General features: G+C 38.1%; 1 protein-coding gene across 9 annotated transcripts in view; it reads right to left on the minus strand.

The window, feature by feature from the left end:
• The window catches only part of LOC135080537 (hormone receptor 4), a 112,865-nt gene that overhangs the window by 13,517 nt on the left and 82,227 nt on the right, over nt 1-17,121 (minus strand). For 6 of the 9 annotated variants that reach the window (XM_063975233.1, XM_063975224.1, XM_063975238.1 and 3 more), the window contains 5 exons: nt 16,285-16,392; nt 9,900-11,015; nt 9,605-9,819; nt 9,125-9,529; nt 1,656-1,848 (listed from right to left, as the gene is read on the minus strand). In XM_063975233.1, the coding sequence (XP_063831303.1) occupies nt 1,656-1,848; nt 9,125-9,529; nt 9,605-9,819; nt 9,900-11,015; nt 16,285-16,387 (2,032 nt within the window). In that variant the 5' untranslated portion in view covers nt 16,388-16,392. Of the gene's footprint in view, nt 1-1,655; nt 1,849-9,124; nt 9,530-9,604; nt 9,820-9,899; nt 11,016-11,798; nt 12,094-16,284; nt 16,393-17,121 lie in introns of those variants that run through there. The other 3 variants (XM_063975192.1, XM_063975215.1, XM_063975247.1) reach the window with 2 other exon arrangements.

Genomic DNA, 17,121 nt, shown 5'->3' on the forward strand with positions numbered 1-17,121 from the left:
ATCCTGTGGTACATTGACACGATGAAGTAATGAACCGAGACATCCCTAGGGCGTAGGGTTGCTGAGGCTACTTCAATTAATGCAAAATTAGACGCAACTCTATTACGTATCGGAAAAGAAGTTTGAAAGTTACAATATTTTTTTAAAATATCAAAAACCTGTAATTGAAACGAACATTGATATAAATATCAGCTGTCAATTAACAAACGTTGCATTATTTTAAGCTAATTACTAAAGTTTTATATTATAAGGCGTAGGTACCTAAATGTATCTTTTAAAAAATCTGTCAAAGTGATATGCAAGCCAACTAGAGATTGTTAAAACATGCATCACTATCTATAGCGCATCCATGGCTATTCCGATACAGAAATAGGATTGGCATTTAGATAATTGAACTCGCTTTTACTGGGGTACCTACCAACTGATGTAATCTTCTGCGCTGTCAGTCGAAGCCGTCACTTCGTTTTTAACAGACCCTAGTTGGAATTGCTCAAGTTTCAGTGTTTAGTGAAAATAGAGGTAGATTTGTGGACTAGTTCTGAACCGATCAGGGAAATGATAAGCTTATATGGCCCCGAGGCGTGTTTCTACGCCGTAAATGGCGAAAACGGAACTTTTGTAGGAGGCCGGTTTGTTTACAACTTCACTGGAAATCACATTATAGCCCTTATTAGTGTTCTAATTTCCATTCGAGTCTGTTAGTTTGACATAATTTACATTTAACTACTAGTGATTACTCATTTATTGCTTTTATTTTTTGAAATAAATACGCCTTTGAGCTATTCTCTATGCTGCTTTTGCTCTAATAATATAATAATATAAATGACGCTAAACTTTGACGATTTTTCACGAATAAAGATTAGTAAAAATGATAAAGTTCATGAATCATTGCACTATACGGATAGGATAATAAAATCTTTGTTAGCTAATAATTGAAATGTTTATATAATTAAGCGTAATTAAGGAAACATTTTCATTCATTATTTACATAGCCTAATTTCACGCTGGCCTAATACCCCTGGTGAAAGGTTATCCGCTATCAATTAACACCATTTAATTATTTGAAAAGCGCCTGAATCTTCTGACGTCAATTTATTATTTAAAGAGTTGGCGTTCTCAATACCATATTTTTAGGATAATAAAGTGTGCAAGTCATTGACCTTATTAGTGAAGTCAGTGATAACCGATGATACGACTCGGCGAAGTGTTTTTCAGCGTTCTGAATTTACTTGGAACACGGAAATAACATTCGTGCGTCTTTATTTGTTTAGTTAGGTCATTGGATGTTTACGAACTATAACATTAAATGTATGATAAGTGTAACATCAACTTGTAACTAATTCAGTGGGTCTAGACAAAGTACACATTATAATCGCAATCCAGTCGAAAAATGGTTGAAAGGCCTTTTTTTGTATGGAGTTATGACGGATTGGATTCGATTTTCGATTCCATCAAAAAGTGCATTTTGTCTAGGGGGCAGAGTTAAGCAGCATTTCACTCGACGCTAGTAATAAAGCATTCTTTTCAGATTTTTTTGATCAATTAAACAAACAAAATTAAGAAAATAAAGAAACTGTGATCACTTTTCACCTGTCAGTTTATTACAACCTGTATTTTGCTGAGAAAAAAAAAAGCACAAGTAAAAGCAATCTTACCTTGGTTCAACAGAATGTAGACTTTGAGGCAAACATACTCCTCCATGCGGAGCTGAATGCGGCGGAAGACGCAGGTGATCTGGGTCATCTTTTCTACCACCAGCCCCACGTCAAGCTTCAGCTGCTCCAGCGTGATGGGCCGACCCATCAGTGACGTCAGACACGTCTGCAGCGTCCGCAGGTTTGCGTTCACCTGGTGGACAATAAAACTGCTGTTATAGTCACTTCATTATGATCATCATCATGCGTCCACCTAGTGAATAATGATATTTGGGAACTACAGTTAGAGCCACTTCATCATCATCATTATCATTAGCCCTCTATGGTATACTGCTGGACATGCGTTCCCCAAAAAGTGCCAAATGCCAAATCGGCATAGTTGCAGTTGTTAAATTATTAAATTCTTGGGTTTATTTAATTACAATTTGAAGCAATAAATGAGACGTGATATACTCGTACGTTGAGCTGCCGTTGATTGATAACAATCTCATGTAAGTAAATAAGCAATCTACTCATATGATAGAGACAGACAAAAGACAAAAAAAAAGACAAAAGACGGTGTTTAAATCTTAAATCTCCTGATCAATAGTGATTGTCTTATCTTATCCATATTTATAGTACCTACCTAATATTTTACGAGGTTTCAAAATCATATTTTTAAATACCTAGTTTTTCCTGTGGCAACACTACCGCTAACAGCTGATTTGAACTTGTCCCAATTTATTTACTGATTTTTATTTAATTTAATATCATAAAAGGTCTCTAAACTCATCACTGTTACTGTTTTATGTATTTATAAGTGAAATAACGTTTAAATCTGTGTATTGCATTGTGTTTATGGTGCAAATTGTGCAAATACTTAGAACCGATTTGACAGTGCAATTACGAAAATATTACGTTGGATTTTGTTAACATTGTTCTATCTTTCGAAACAGGTACCTATTTGTTTTATATTTACAACAGTAGTGCATATTTTAGAAACGAAATACTATTATTGTGACCTTATACTGTCACCCCCGTAAGAGGTTATATTTACCTACATTTTTGTCAACCTCCAATTATTGATCAATTGATCCTTTGGCATTTACATTTTAATACTTTATTATTTACCAAAAGAAACAATGCTTACACGTAAAGCCTTTGCTCGCCGGGAGGAGTCCCAACTCCAACTGGCTTTGAGAGATTTGAAGGCAGCCAAAGACTTGATTGAGCAATTAAATAGGGAAAGAGAGGACAATGAGAGGGAGCTGATGGATGTGTGGGATAAAAACAAGCATTTAAAGAAAGAGATGGCTGAGCTGCACACCAACTATGAGACAATTGTAGAGGAACGGAATAGGCTACAATTAATCATTGACGGGTTTGGTGAGTGCAATGAAGAGTACGTACACAACCTCAGACGTATGACCATCATGAAACAAGACCTTTATGATGCTCACAGCCATATCGAATTAATGGAAGCTGAAAGAGAAGCCTGCACAGCCACCAAAACCCAAATCATGTTTGACGAGTTAGTCGGTAGTGCGCCCAGCCTGACCCAAACTGCATCTGACAAACAATTAATTACCATAGACCTAACTTGTGATAATACTTTAAACAATACTCCTGTATGTGGTAAGATTGTCAGATGCAGTAAAAATAAATTTAAAAAGTATGTAAAAATTAGTAATTATATTAAAAAAACAAATAAGTTGATTAAAAAACAAAAATGCTTATACAACAAAGTAAACTATATAAATGAGAGACAGCGTCTAAAGAATGAGCTTGACATATGTTCCACAATGTTAGAGAATAGTGTACTGAAATATGAACATGATGTCGAAAACCTAGAATATAAATTATGTAATCTTAAGAAATCTTTGAACACAATGTCTGAACGGTATCAATGTACAAAAAAAGAGTGTGATGAACATTTCCAGGCTTTGAAAAAATTTATATCTAATTGCAACTGTCAAAATTCTATCCTATTGGATGAATCTTGTACAGATAGTTTTCAGTCTGGTTGTGAGTCACCACCTACTCTAAACACCCTAAACAAAGACTACTGTCCTAGGATATCACACACATTTACCAGCGGCTCCCCAACTAAAAATATTGAAAAAACCAACATAGTAATGTTCAGTGATGAGTTAGGCAAAAATATGGGCCAACTTATTAATAGTTACTTGGGACAAAGTGTAATCAACCATTGTTTACCGGGTGCTTCCTATTTACAAATTATGAGAAAAATAACAAATTATTCGTTCTCAATAAATTCCACATTAGTAATTTTAATAGGAAATAGGGGCAATGTAGGCAAAAAAGACCTACTAAATATTTTTGATAGCTTATGTTTACTTAATGTAGATAAAATAATTTTGTTCACATTCCCCTACAGTAGAAGCTTGCCACAGGAGGAAAATAATTTAAGATATAAATTGAATTTGACATTGAATACACTGACATATAATCAATGCAAATTCCATGTAATTGACATTAACAATTATTTAAAAAATAAATGTTTATTGACAATAGATAAATATAATTATCTAAATAAATATTGTAAAAGACGAATAGCGAATTCGCTATCATATTTTATTAAATATTTAGCCATTAATTTGGCTAGCCAAACTGCTTTTATTGAGCAGAACATGGATGTTCGACCCTTGGAATCTGTTCCAAATCATAATTTAAATTACATCGTAAGACAATAGAGGATAACTCTGGCATACAAAATTCGGGTACAAAGAAATTTAACGGTTTTAATTTAGTGCATCAAAATGTACAAGGCTTCTCCGGCAAAGACTTGGAAATTGAGTTATTTATCCAAGAATTGAATATTCATGTCTTATGTTTAACGGAACATTGGCTCAGGCAATATGAACTAATGCTGAGCATTAATAATTATAAGCTTATTAGTTCATTCACTAGAGAGTTAGCTATTCGTGGAGGGTCACTAATATTAATCAATGATAAATTAAAATGTAAAGAGGGTAAAGATATTGTATCTCTCTCTGTTGAGCGAACTATTGAGCTGTCATGTGCAGAACTGGACGACTATGTTATTGTATGTGTATATAGACCCCCATCTAGTAACTATGAATTATTTGAAACCACAATGGAAGAGGTACTTAGAAGAGTGTGTAACAGTTCAAAGAAAGTAGTTGTATGTGGAGACTTTAATATTAATATAATAGAAGATTCCTCTCTTTCAATACGGTTTTTAAATTTATTCAAATCTTTTAACTTGTTAAATCTTTTCTCTGAACCAACTAGGGTGACTCCAACATCAGCTACTTGCTTAGACAATATATTCTGTAACTGCTTAGTGCTAGAGAAATCAATAATAAATTTTGTTAATTCTGATCATTGCGGTCAAATAGTGTCATTTCAACACCATTTTGTGCCATCGAGCAAGGAAATAGAATATAGACCAGTCACTGCATCCCAGAAAGACAAATTTAAATCTCAAATATCTAATAAGGTCCCACTTTTGCATTATTTTAACTGTAGTATAAATATTTTATATGAGCAATTATTTGAATTAATTAAAAATGAGTTCAATAAAACTTTTCCTAAGAAAACAATTATTATTAAAAACAATAAAACTAAATTCAGTGACTGGGCTACAGTAGGTATTTATATTAGTAGGAAAAAAATGTTTGAATTATATGGTAGAAAAGCCTATAGTAGCGACCCGGACTTTATAGAATATGTAAAAAAATACTCAAAAGTTTTTAAACAAGTTTGTACCATGGCAAAATCTATTTACATACGTGACAAAATTAAAAACTCTGGCAACAAAATTAAAGCTACTTGGAATTGTATTAATAAAGAAACTTGTAGAATTATATCTCGGGATGACACATTCGCATTAAAAATTGATAATAAGTATATTAAATGCAATGATAAGGTAGCAAACGCATTCGAAGGTTACTTCTCAAATGTACCAATCATAACAACAAGCAATCTTAATTCATGTTCATATCAGGCAATGTCTCTTCTCGAGGGTTGTGTTGATGTTTGCAATAGCCCATTAAAATTTAGACAAATAGACCCCATAGTTATTATAAAAACTTTCAAAGAACTAAATATAAAAAAGACAGAGGATATATGGGGCATATCAACAGACATAATAAAACCCATCATTCCTCTTATAGCTCCCCATTTAGCTCATATCTTTAATGAATGTATTAACGAAGGTCAGTTCCCTACCCTGATGAAACATAGTAAAATCATACCATTATTTAAAGCAGGAGACAAAAGTGACCCATCCAACTTTAGACCTATATCGATACTACCTGCGCTCAGTAAAATATTTGAAAAAATTATTTTCAATCAACTACTGTCTCATTTTAACTTAAATAAACTGTTTCATGAAAAACAATATGGGTTCACAAAAGGGAAAAGTACGACCGATGCAGGGGTTGCTCTTATCAAACACATTTTCGATGCTTGGCAGGAGAAAAAGGATGCTATTGGTGTATTTTGTGACTTATCGAAGGCGTTTGACTGTGTTGATCATCAAACTCTGTTATTTAAGCTAGAACATTATGGCGTATCAGGCAAGGCCTTAAGCCTATTACACTCTTACCTCTCAGACAGATTACAAAAAGTAAATATTCACGGAACTAACTCTTCGGGCGCCCCCCTAAAAATGGGAGTGCCCCAAGGCTCAATACTGGGACCATTGCTCTTTCTGATTTATATAAATGATCTACCTTTTTATTCAAAGGACCTTTGTGAGATAGTATTATTTGCTGATGACACTTCTTTAATTTTTAAAACTGACAGGCGTCAGGAAATATTTGACGACGTGAATAATGCTCTTTCCAAAGTATTAGACTGGTTTACAACTAATAATTTGCTATTAAACGCAAAAAAAACTAAATGTTTAAAATTCACTATGCCTAATGTCAAACAAGTTAATACTAATATTACAGTAAATAATGAAAGCATTGAACTGATAAACTCTACTGTCTTTCTAGGTATTACCCTAGACTGTAAATTACAATGGGGCCCCCATATTGCTGCCTTGGCGGGAAGACTTAGTTCAGCTGCCTTTGCGGTGAGAAAGATCAGAAACTTGACTGATGTTGAAACAGCAAGGCTTGTATATTTTAGTTATTTTCATAGTATTATGTCTTATGGTCTTTTACTGTGGGGCTCAGCAGCAGACATAGAATCAATTTTCATTTTACAGAAAAGAGCTGTTCGGGCAATATACGGTCTTAAACCACGTGACTCGCTTAGAGAAGTTTTTAAAGAAATCAATATATTGACTGTGGCTTCGCAATACATATTTGATAACATTATGTATGTCCGTAAACATATACATTTATTTACTAAGAAAAGTGACGTCCACTCATTTAACACGAGACATAAGAATAAACTTGCTGTTCCATCATTCAGGTTGCATAAGATAGGTAATTCATTCTTGGGGAAATGTATTACCATATTTAACAAAATACCACACAACCTTGTCGAATTGCCAATAAACAAATTTAAGATACATATAAAAAATACCCTTATGTCCAAAGGGTACTACAAGGTTCGAGACTATATTGATGACAAGGATGCGTGGTCAGTTCAGTCTGCACATATTTGATGTACTTAAATTTGACTATTCTTACCGTTAGATAATTCCTGGCAATAAGTGGTGACTGAGTTTGTTCCGGCGTTTCTTCTCAGCACTTGCCATATGTTTGTCTCGAAGCGCTGGTAGGGCCCAAAAGATAAGGAGACATGTAAAGTGCCCCATAAGGGCTACCTTTTCTTTTTTTATTATTTTCTATTGACGTTCATAAGTGCCACTTGTGGTCTAAACTGAATAAATATTTTTTTGATTTTGATTTTGATTTTACCAAAAAAACCTTTTAAGCAGCTGACCTACATTCAATACACAAAATGTTTACCGCATTTTCAGTGATCCATAACATATTTCTGGATCGTGTGAACGTTACCGACGTCAATAAATTACCCTCTCATTGTGAGTTGCGTGTCAATAATAATTCATACGACCGCAGGCCACTGCCAACTGACTCTATCTCTCACGTTATGGATTAGCTGCGAACTTAGGCATATTATAATTAGACTCTAGTCTTTTGTTCAGCTAAGTAGAGATAAATCTTTGGTTGTAGGTGAGCCAACCTTAATACTGATTTATCGGTTAACTGACTTCTCTATTTGTGGTTTACTACGGTTTGCATTTGATATACTATATCCATTTGACCTTTTCCTTCCTTTATTATTAGACATAGAAACTATTGGCCAATTACTCAGATTTCAGACAGAACACGGTTATTAATTATATTAATAACACGATGTGTTAAAAAACAGCTCGATATTTTACGTAATCCCCTGTATGTAAGTGAAGGAAATGCTCTAGACAATGAAAATTACTTTCTGCAACTACCGCTATTACGGCACGGCTTACCTTACTGCCTTACATAATACTAGCAATTGCTAGTTCGTACATTCTGATATTGCAATAGAATAGTGCGTGCACACTTGAACTCGTATACCAGATAGTTTAGTGATAGAGGGTCAATTTGTATGCCTTTTAAATATCGTTTTATTTGGTGATCGTAATAAATGTCCATTAAACTTTATGGAAGATCCATAAAAGATACTTATAATACATAGAAGCTAATATCATAAAACTTTTCAACTAAATTGATTCACGATTCTATTACGTGACGAGAAAATGGTTCTAAAATCGGTTTATGTAGGTTTATACTTAAATCTACTTCTGAGCAAGACTTCATTTTATATTTGTCTATGATGAAGTAATTCCTATGCGTAGTCCACTAGAAACGCAATGTCATATTATGCGGTTCTAATAGTGCAAGTTATGCAGGCAGTGTGGCTGCGTCCGAAGGCGAATGCAGCCGTTGTCTGCGACTTTCTACGTTGCGCAAGCGATGTAGCTCACGTAACTGCACTCCGGCGCATGTGGCGGAAGTCTCCGCTAGTGTGACCTGAGCTTAGTAACTGGTACTGGTGCGATCTAGCCCAGGGACGCCATGTTGGATTTCATCAGGAGAGTAAAGTGAAACCGAACGCGCCAATGAATGGGGCTTAGCTCTTTACTAGTTTATTTTACCGTACGTTCTAATATTTATATGCTACCGCAGTAGATGATGATGTTCTTATAAGGACTTCACCTAAAGTAAAAGTGTTTATCTGCTATGATGCTACTCTTATTGTTCAGACAATAGAAATTAGATTTCAACTAGATTTATTGTTGCACACGAGCTTGGTAAATAATGAAAGTGAAAATATCTTGAAAGGTTGCCCAGTGAGCTCAGTGAAACTTGCAGTTTAGTTACTGTACACCTACGCATGCTACTAGGCTAATAAATTCTGATTTAGATAATTTGCGCAAGAAAACTTTGCGTCTAAGAAAGTTACTGTCATTTTCCCGTATGAAGTAATAGCTATAAGAAAACGTAATCGTCGACTAAAATTGCTAATAAAAAAATAATTACCTCTTGCATAAAGTCGTATTCTTGATCCGGCGGCGGCACATGTGCGTTCTTTCCATGCATCGCCTGGTACGCCGCCGTGGTCAGCACTGAGATCTCATGCCACTTCTCCATTAATAACTTTGAGTGGACTTCCATAGGAATCTCCATTATAAATGGTAGCTTCTTCGTCCAAGCTACCATTTTGTGTACGATGGAGTCCCCGATCTTGCATAACTTGTCGCCAATTTCTGACGTGTCATGGAGCAAGTCTGGTAAATGCCTCACTGTGGCTATGTCCTCCATGGCATCACACTCTATCAGTGTCCGGATCATGTGTAACGCCCTCTCTAAAGGGACAGCACGATCTCGAGATGATGACACGGCGCTTTCAAGGCGTGCTCTTAAATGAACCACCTGCAAAGGATACTTTTTTCAATAATGGAAAAATCATTCACAGGCTAGTGCAAAAGAGGTAGTTGAAATTTACGTGAGTATTCTTACCTCGCTTGGGTTGGTTAATGCAGTCTTAAGGATGGTCCCGTTGACCAGGTGCGGTGGGAGTGGAGGTAGGGGATCTTTCGGCTTCTCCGGCGGCGACGCTCGACTCGTTGTCGTCGATGCTTTGTGGGCTTTCTTGTGCTTCTTATATTTCACCTTGTACAAATTATAGACAGCTCCACTATTTCGGCCACCAGGCATCCGATCCTCGCGTACCGCTGATTAACAAAAGAGAAAAGTTAATATTTTGTTTCAAAAATCAAAATAAATTATTTTAAATATTAATCAAAAAAAGTACCTTGTAAAACCATTCCCTGCTCAATACACTTTTTAAACCGGCAATATTGACATCTATTGCGTTGTGCCTTAGTAATTTCACAGCCACCATCCGCAACACACGTGTAAATGCGTCGGTTTTGTACAGTCCTTTTGAAAAAACCTTTGCAACCTTCACACGTAATTATGCCGTAATGCAGTCCTGTCGCTTTGTCCTCACAAATCATGCAAATCATGGGTTGTTCATCCTCCTCGCGCTCAGCTTCAGGGGCATATGCCCGGAGTTCTGGCCGAGGGAGCGTCAGAGGAGAGCTGGCGCCCGCTGCTGCCGACCCGCCCGGCAAGCTGCCTGCCGCAGCGCTCAGATTCAATGCATGCATCTGCTGATGAGCGGGCAGCTGGGTCATATCCCCAGCCCATAACAACTCCATGTTTAGCGCTGGTCCTCGTGGCCGCCTTAACTCTCCACCGAGATTGAGCAGCAAACGCGCAGCTGACTCTTCACTACACGTGGCAGGCTCGGGAGTAGGTGGGGTGGGCGTGTGAGATGAACTCGCTGATGACTCCCCGCTCGAAGAGGGCGTGGGCAAAGACCAGAACATCGTTCGAACACCACCCGACTCGCCCATTATAACCGTTGGAGCGCCTCTCCATGGCGCACCTCGCCTCTCTCCAGTTTTGGGGTCGTGCGGTTGCGGTGGGAAATGTCCGCCTATTAGCTCTGGTTTTACACCATTAAGGCAGGCAGCAGCCGGCCAGGGGCTCGGCGCGATATTCGTGTGCGAGTTTGGTAGAGCAGTAGCGATAGACCGGGGTCTGTACGATTGCGGGAGCTCCTGCGGGGTGCTCTCCACCTTGACTTGAATGGGGGAGGGTATATTGGTTTCTTGGTATTTGTTAGGTTGGAAGCCTTCCGTCTTGATAGAAGGCGGCGTGCCTTCGAATTTAATGACGGAGTATTGCGGAGCGGAGCGGATGACGGACTGGTGGCTGCAGGAGCTGGGCGAGGGCGACGGAGAGCCGCCGCCGTCGAACACGGGCGGCGGGTGCGGCGGCGTGCTGCAGCCCGCCTCCGCCATGCGCGGCGACGGCGGGCTCGGGTCCGGCGACGACGTGCTGGTGTCGGCGGCTGACTCGCCTGCGAACACACAATTCACATCAAAAAAGAATAGCTATACACGGTTCACGTTGAAAAAGAACTCCAGAAATTTTTGAAATGATAAATAGAAACTAGGTGAAATGTCAACGACCGCGCGGCGTGATCGTAGTTAGAACGCGCGGGGCGCGACGCGGGGACGCGACACTGCACTTCCCGACGCCGCCGACTAGATTAGCCGGTTGCGTCACGATGCGAACGCCGCGGCGGCCCTGTCATACAAAAACTATGCAAATGTAGGGAGCAACACTTTTCCGGGTGACAATAAATAAGTTACCCCTAGACACCTAGACGAGTTGTGAGAATTTATTCAAAAGCGTTAATTTAATTAAAATTATTATTGAAATGATAAATTAAGGGTTTATGTAACTATGCGGAATAGAAATGGAAAATGTAGGAAGCGTAGTTGCAGGTCACTGTGGGCGCGAACGCGAGATGCGGCGCAGCGCGCGAGGAGAAAGTGAAAGCGGCGCGAGCGCAGATGCGGCGCCCGGAAGCGTGCGCCTGCGCTGCACCAACATCACAAAGGGCGCTACGTCACACAACTATTTTACGTACTTCAGTAACTGTAAACTATTAATGTTACAGTTATTTAAAAACACAGTTTATCACACGATAAAACGATGAGATCTTAACGTTATACTAAAGCTGTTAGAAATTATAACTTTAGATTTTATTAAATCATAGCTATTGCATTTATACGAATAATTAGAAATTATGAATAAAATATGTCACAAGCACTTAATAATCAGAAACTTTACCGACTTTTTATTACTAAATCCATAGGCGTAGTCGTTACCCTCTCACGAAACCGCCAGTTTACATTGCAAACACTTTATTGTTCATATATTTCAGAAAATCAGATCTATTTATCACATTTGTTTAGACCTCGTGAATCGACGAGTGTGAACCCGCGAATTAGTCCCGAATATAGCGTGTCGTCATCCGCTATGAGCGCGCGATGCGCTGTGCAAAGGGCGCGCGCGGGCGCAAATTTTTCGCGGTTTTGTTTACGGGAGGAAAAGTCGCGAAGAAAGTTTTCCACAGCCGGCGCGACGGCGGGCGGCGGGCGCGCGCAGTGAGCCCGACCTACCGCACGAGCGGCAGTCCGCCCCGCTCCCCGCGCGGTGCTTCCCGGTCCCTCCCTCCAGCCGCTATTAGGTCACTCAGGCGGCCGTGCGTGCGAAGTGCAACCGCACAATGACTAGTGCAACGCGTGCACCGCTCTCGCTTCGAGGACGATCTCTATTTCACTCCGCGTCCTTTGCCACTTCATTGGTGGGGACCGATCTTTCTAGCCGAGTGATGCAATCGAGGTTCTAGGTAGGCTCGGTCGACGCCTAGATAAATGTCCCGTTTTGATTGCTAGCTGTTATGTCGGTTACTAGATACCTCGGCGAACGAGGAAAGCGAACTGCCCACAGATGCCGAAGCATGCCAGCACTTTCAGTTTTAGATGGGCTACACAATTGTGTAACAATAATGTTTAATTTGAATTGATGTGTTCATTCAGTAATAGATGTTGTCTGCTAACAAACAACCATTAGCATAAAAAGCTTGGAGCGCCGTAGACAGACAACAATAAAAGTTGTTACGCAATGCACTCTTCTATTTTGGGGCGGGTGATCGCAATCGTTTCGATCGTTGCAAGCTCGAAGGTCGCTGGCGGTCACCGACACGGGGAAAATGGGTCAACCCCCTACCCCAAGCGCCTCCGCCGAGGCACGGTGACGCCACGTGTCGCTATGCCCGGCCCACTCGCGTCATATCAATACTGCGCTTCGCCGGACAGTAATCTCATATCAATGAAATTGAAACGCTCGTTTTCACTGATTAATGAATGATTAATTTTATCTTAATTAATATCAGTCAATGGTATAATCCCTACATTTAAAATAAAATACAAGTAATTATTTCCCTTGTCTGTTACTGAACAGGTAGTCATACTAGTCTTATTATGAATATATTTTTATGCTATTATTTATAATGTAGAGTAGGCAAGTATTTCTTTTACTTATAGTCGTAGAGTATGATTTATTTATTTACGGCGGCATTGTATTCTATTGTTTGGTATTTAGCGGTTTCTTGAATTGTTTAATATTTAACATGACATGTTCGTCACCCTTATTGCGAGATATAAAAAAGTATTTACTTAAGCTACTTGAGAAGGTTTTAAAAAGTCCCTTTTCACAATAAAAATTAAACGCAGTAAGGGAGCTGCGCGGCAAATCATTTATGCACGCACAGACCACCCGTTATCGCGAGACCTTCAGTCGTACGATTAGCTATGTGATTTCGAAGCTTACTATTTTTCAAACTCCAATCTCTTATCTGACTTACGTACCTACTGGTTGCATTTAATTCAATGCAACTGATTCCTATGCGATTGCGTTATCGGATTTGCGCTACCTACGCGCAAATGTTTCGCTTACTTTGAATGATTTTGAGTGGTTTCGCATTATTTTTGTATTATTGTTTATTTTACATATTGAAACTGTAAAGTGATAAAAAGTATTTCTTATCAGTACACACATGTAAACAATTGAAACACAATGTTGTTGTTATTGTGTAAGGCTTTTGAGATTAACAATCATCTAAGAAATGCATGTAACATTGCAATAATCGTGTTTAAAAATGTAGAGTAGGTACCTACTACAAACAGTAATTGGGAAAAGTCTGAAAGATATTTTAGTCGTAGTACCTACTTAACTTTTATAGCAGCAACGATTAATCTCTTTACAAGTCGTCATTCTTACTACATTATACAAACAAGCGAGGATCGCGTCACGCTGGCGGGCACGCCCCCACGTCACAGCGCGTCACGCCACGCACGTGACTTCGCGTGAAACGCTTAACGCCACCGACACGAAATCGTTATCTAGATTTATCCGAAACTGAATGATGCGATAAAATTAGACATTGCCATTCTATTTTTAATTCACGACCGCGATGCAATTGCGTGTTTTGGTGTCGCACGGATACTAATGTGTGACGTGGGCACATTTTATGGATTCTCGTATTAGATCAACCGTGAACCGTAGTCGTAGTAAACGTAAGTACCTAATGTTGTTTGTGTGATCCGATTTCCGATTTGAGTGTCTGCAAAGCTTAGTTAACGTCTACAGTTTGTTTTGGTTACAACTAGCATTGAATCATCTAGAAATCAAAAATGTTATAGTAATTTCAAATCATTTTTTAACGTCTAACGCAATGTAATGGAACTAATATAGAAATAATAAATCAGTTGAAAGAGATGACCTCGGATGGTTGGCGCTTGGTAAATTTAGCCTTCGACCCATCAAATTCTCGTCCAGGGTCGCCGAGGGCACTGCTCTGACTACAATGTCATAATATATTTTAACCTAGATATAAAGGTAACTCATAAATCGTAGTACAATCTAGTAATATGAATAGAATCTAAATAAACAGATTATATTTTTGAATTTGTTTCATGTTACCTTCGAATAGATAAAGTATTTGTTAACACGAATAGGTTTAATATCAAATTTTAATAGTTTCCCACAGACCAGAAACATAAAGACTTTTTACAGACTATAATAATACTAGACCTGGCAAATACCGGTTACGTTAGTCACTTAAAAAGATATCATATTTTAAAGTGCTAAAAACCATCATCACGTTCTTGCTCTTTCATTTCGACAGAGCGGCTTTTAGCTAAAGAGCCATTGATCGCAAAGCGGGCGCCGCGGGCGAAATGTTACGTTGTACGACAGTGAATCTTTCTCTCATGCCATGCCTTATTCATGAGCCCACAATAGCAATAATTACAGCACTGGTATTTATTGCTTTCACCTCGCGGTTTACGTAAACTTTCTTTATCACTGTGACTTCATGATACGTCATTATTGCGCAAAGGTTGATGGATTGTAGGGTTGTTTAAAGTGGTTTAAGAAAAAGTATATGATCATTAAGACCTGAAATCTTTACGTACTTAGGTACATTAAATAACAGTACTTTATAATATTAGATCTATTCTCTCGTTAACGAGCTAATTAGAAATAATATAATTAGTTTTTGGTCCAGCAAATTACCTTTTATACAGCCAAAGAATAAAAGTAATCGTACTAAAATCTATAAAAAAATTATATCTAGTACATAATGATTCATTGACGTACTAAAGGTACTTAAACTATTGTACTACAGATTACATATTAACATTATGCCGTACCGTTGTTCACGATAATCCCGTTAAGCCATAGTGGCGTTATAGTAGAGTTGCGCCGCGCCGGACCGGTCCTCTTTTTGTCTGTTTTTGTGCACGAGTGAAAGTGAGGTCATTTCTCGGAACCAGTCGCTGCTTTCTCACGCCATATTATTATTATGTTGTTGCCTCGTTATTATTCAACTCTCGGCAGATGACAGCGATTATCAAACACTAATTTGTTTAACTTACTTGTTGCATAACGGAAAATTATTTTATTGGACACGTTTTAACGGTTAGAAAACTATGAATATTCCATCTTAGTTTTTAGACATTTTTAAGGAGAAAGAGGTGCAATTATTTGGTAGTTTCAATAGTTTTACGATCAAATGTTGTAGTTTAGCTAATATCTTAACCACAGGTTTTCCAGCAATGACCTTTCCAGGACTATCATCAGTATGTACAAGGCATGCAACTATTTATGGGATAGCAATTGGCATCAACCACTAACGGTAAACATAAAGCCTTAAACGAAATCGAAACGACAGTGACGAAGAGAGTTCGCCGTCGTAGTCGAAAGTGACAGTTTCGTTCGTGAGTCGCAATCGTGCTTTCGATCGAGTGACAATAAAGCTAACAAGCCTTGATCAGTTGATGGACTCGTCCAGTGAATACTAATAGTAGATGAGAAGCGTGTGTAAAGAAGGTAAACATTACCTTTGGCAATGAAAAAGAGTCGTTAAGCTGGACACACACGATCAGTTAAACTGATGAGTTGAACGTACATCAAAAATTTCACCGTGTGTTCGAAGTTTCAGTTGAAATTCATTTAATGTACCTACGTCAGTTCAACTTATCAGTTTAACTGTCCGTGAATGTAGAGCTTTAATCTCTTATTATATTGAGATGCAGTGATTTTGCATATGCACATTGCTATTGATATGAAAATGTTGGTGTTTTTAAATGAGATGAGAGATTAAAATGATTCCTTGAAAATAAAAAGTCAAGGTTGGAGCTCTTTTTCAAACTTTAAACGAAGTCAAGTATGTAATAAAATATTTATAAAAGTTATTAAAATAGTGGACTCACCATCACTACTACATCTGGAGTCAACTTTCCGCCTCTTTAGTTTGAGGTCTTGGAACAGACTCATGTTGTCCACCAGCTCACACGGGCCGCGGCTGAGTGTCATTATTCCTGTGAACAAAGAAAAATTAACTTTAATACACGTGGATGAAATAATAAATCTTTTGTTTAGCCTAAACAGCTTTGTTAGCAGAGCGTGGAGGCAGCGATTTCCTTTTTCAGGTTTTCAGGCATAAGAAGACATAGACGTTTAAAATACTATTTTTTCTTAGAGGATTCTACACACCAAGCATGGCGGATTGGCGTCAGCGCCTTTATTTCAAATTAATAATATCGCGGTTTTGACAACATGTCAAAAGTCGCAGGTCAGTGGGTTCGATGTGTAGACTGCATAAAAAGTATAAAAAAGCTCAATATAAAAACTGAGTTGAGGCTGGGTTCATAATGATGTTTATAAGTTCATATTGCTGTTCGACTTTAATGTATAAGCGTATTCATCAAACAGTCCCACACACGCATTGCATCAAGTTCACGATCATGACCCTAATTGGAGTATAGCATAGATTCTCCGAATGGCTTCATAGCTTTTTGATTTCAAACTACACAGAATACCAATCGACCTTAATTGTTCTATCAATTCGGAGCTTTTAATAGACGTTTACGACACCATAAAAGTAGAGTGGTTTCGAAATAGCATACTAATAAAATATCAGTCCAAATAAAAAATTAAAAGCTTTCTTGCTGTTTTTAGAGATTTTCCCGTTTTGGTCTTATCTAATAGTATAATCACTGCATAAATAGTTGTATAAATATTTTCAATTATTGAGATTTTTTAAATTA

The sequence above is a fragment of the Ostrinia nubilalis genome, chromosome 2 (genome assembly GCF_963855985.1).
Source record: "Ostrinia nubilalis chromosome 2, ilOstNubi1.1, whole genome shotgun sequence".
NCBI classification, from domain to species: Eukaryota; Metazoa; Arthropoda; class Insecta; order Lepidoptera; family Crambidae; genus Ostrinia; species Ostrinia nubilalis.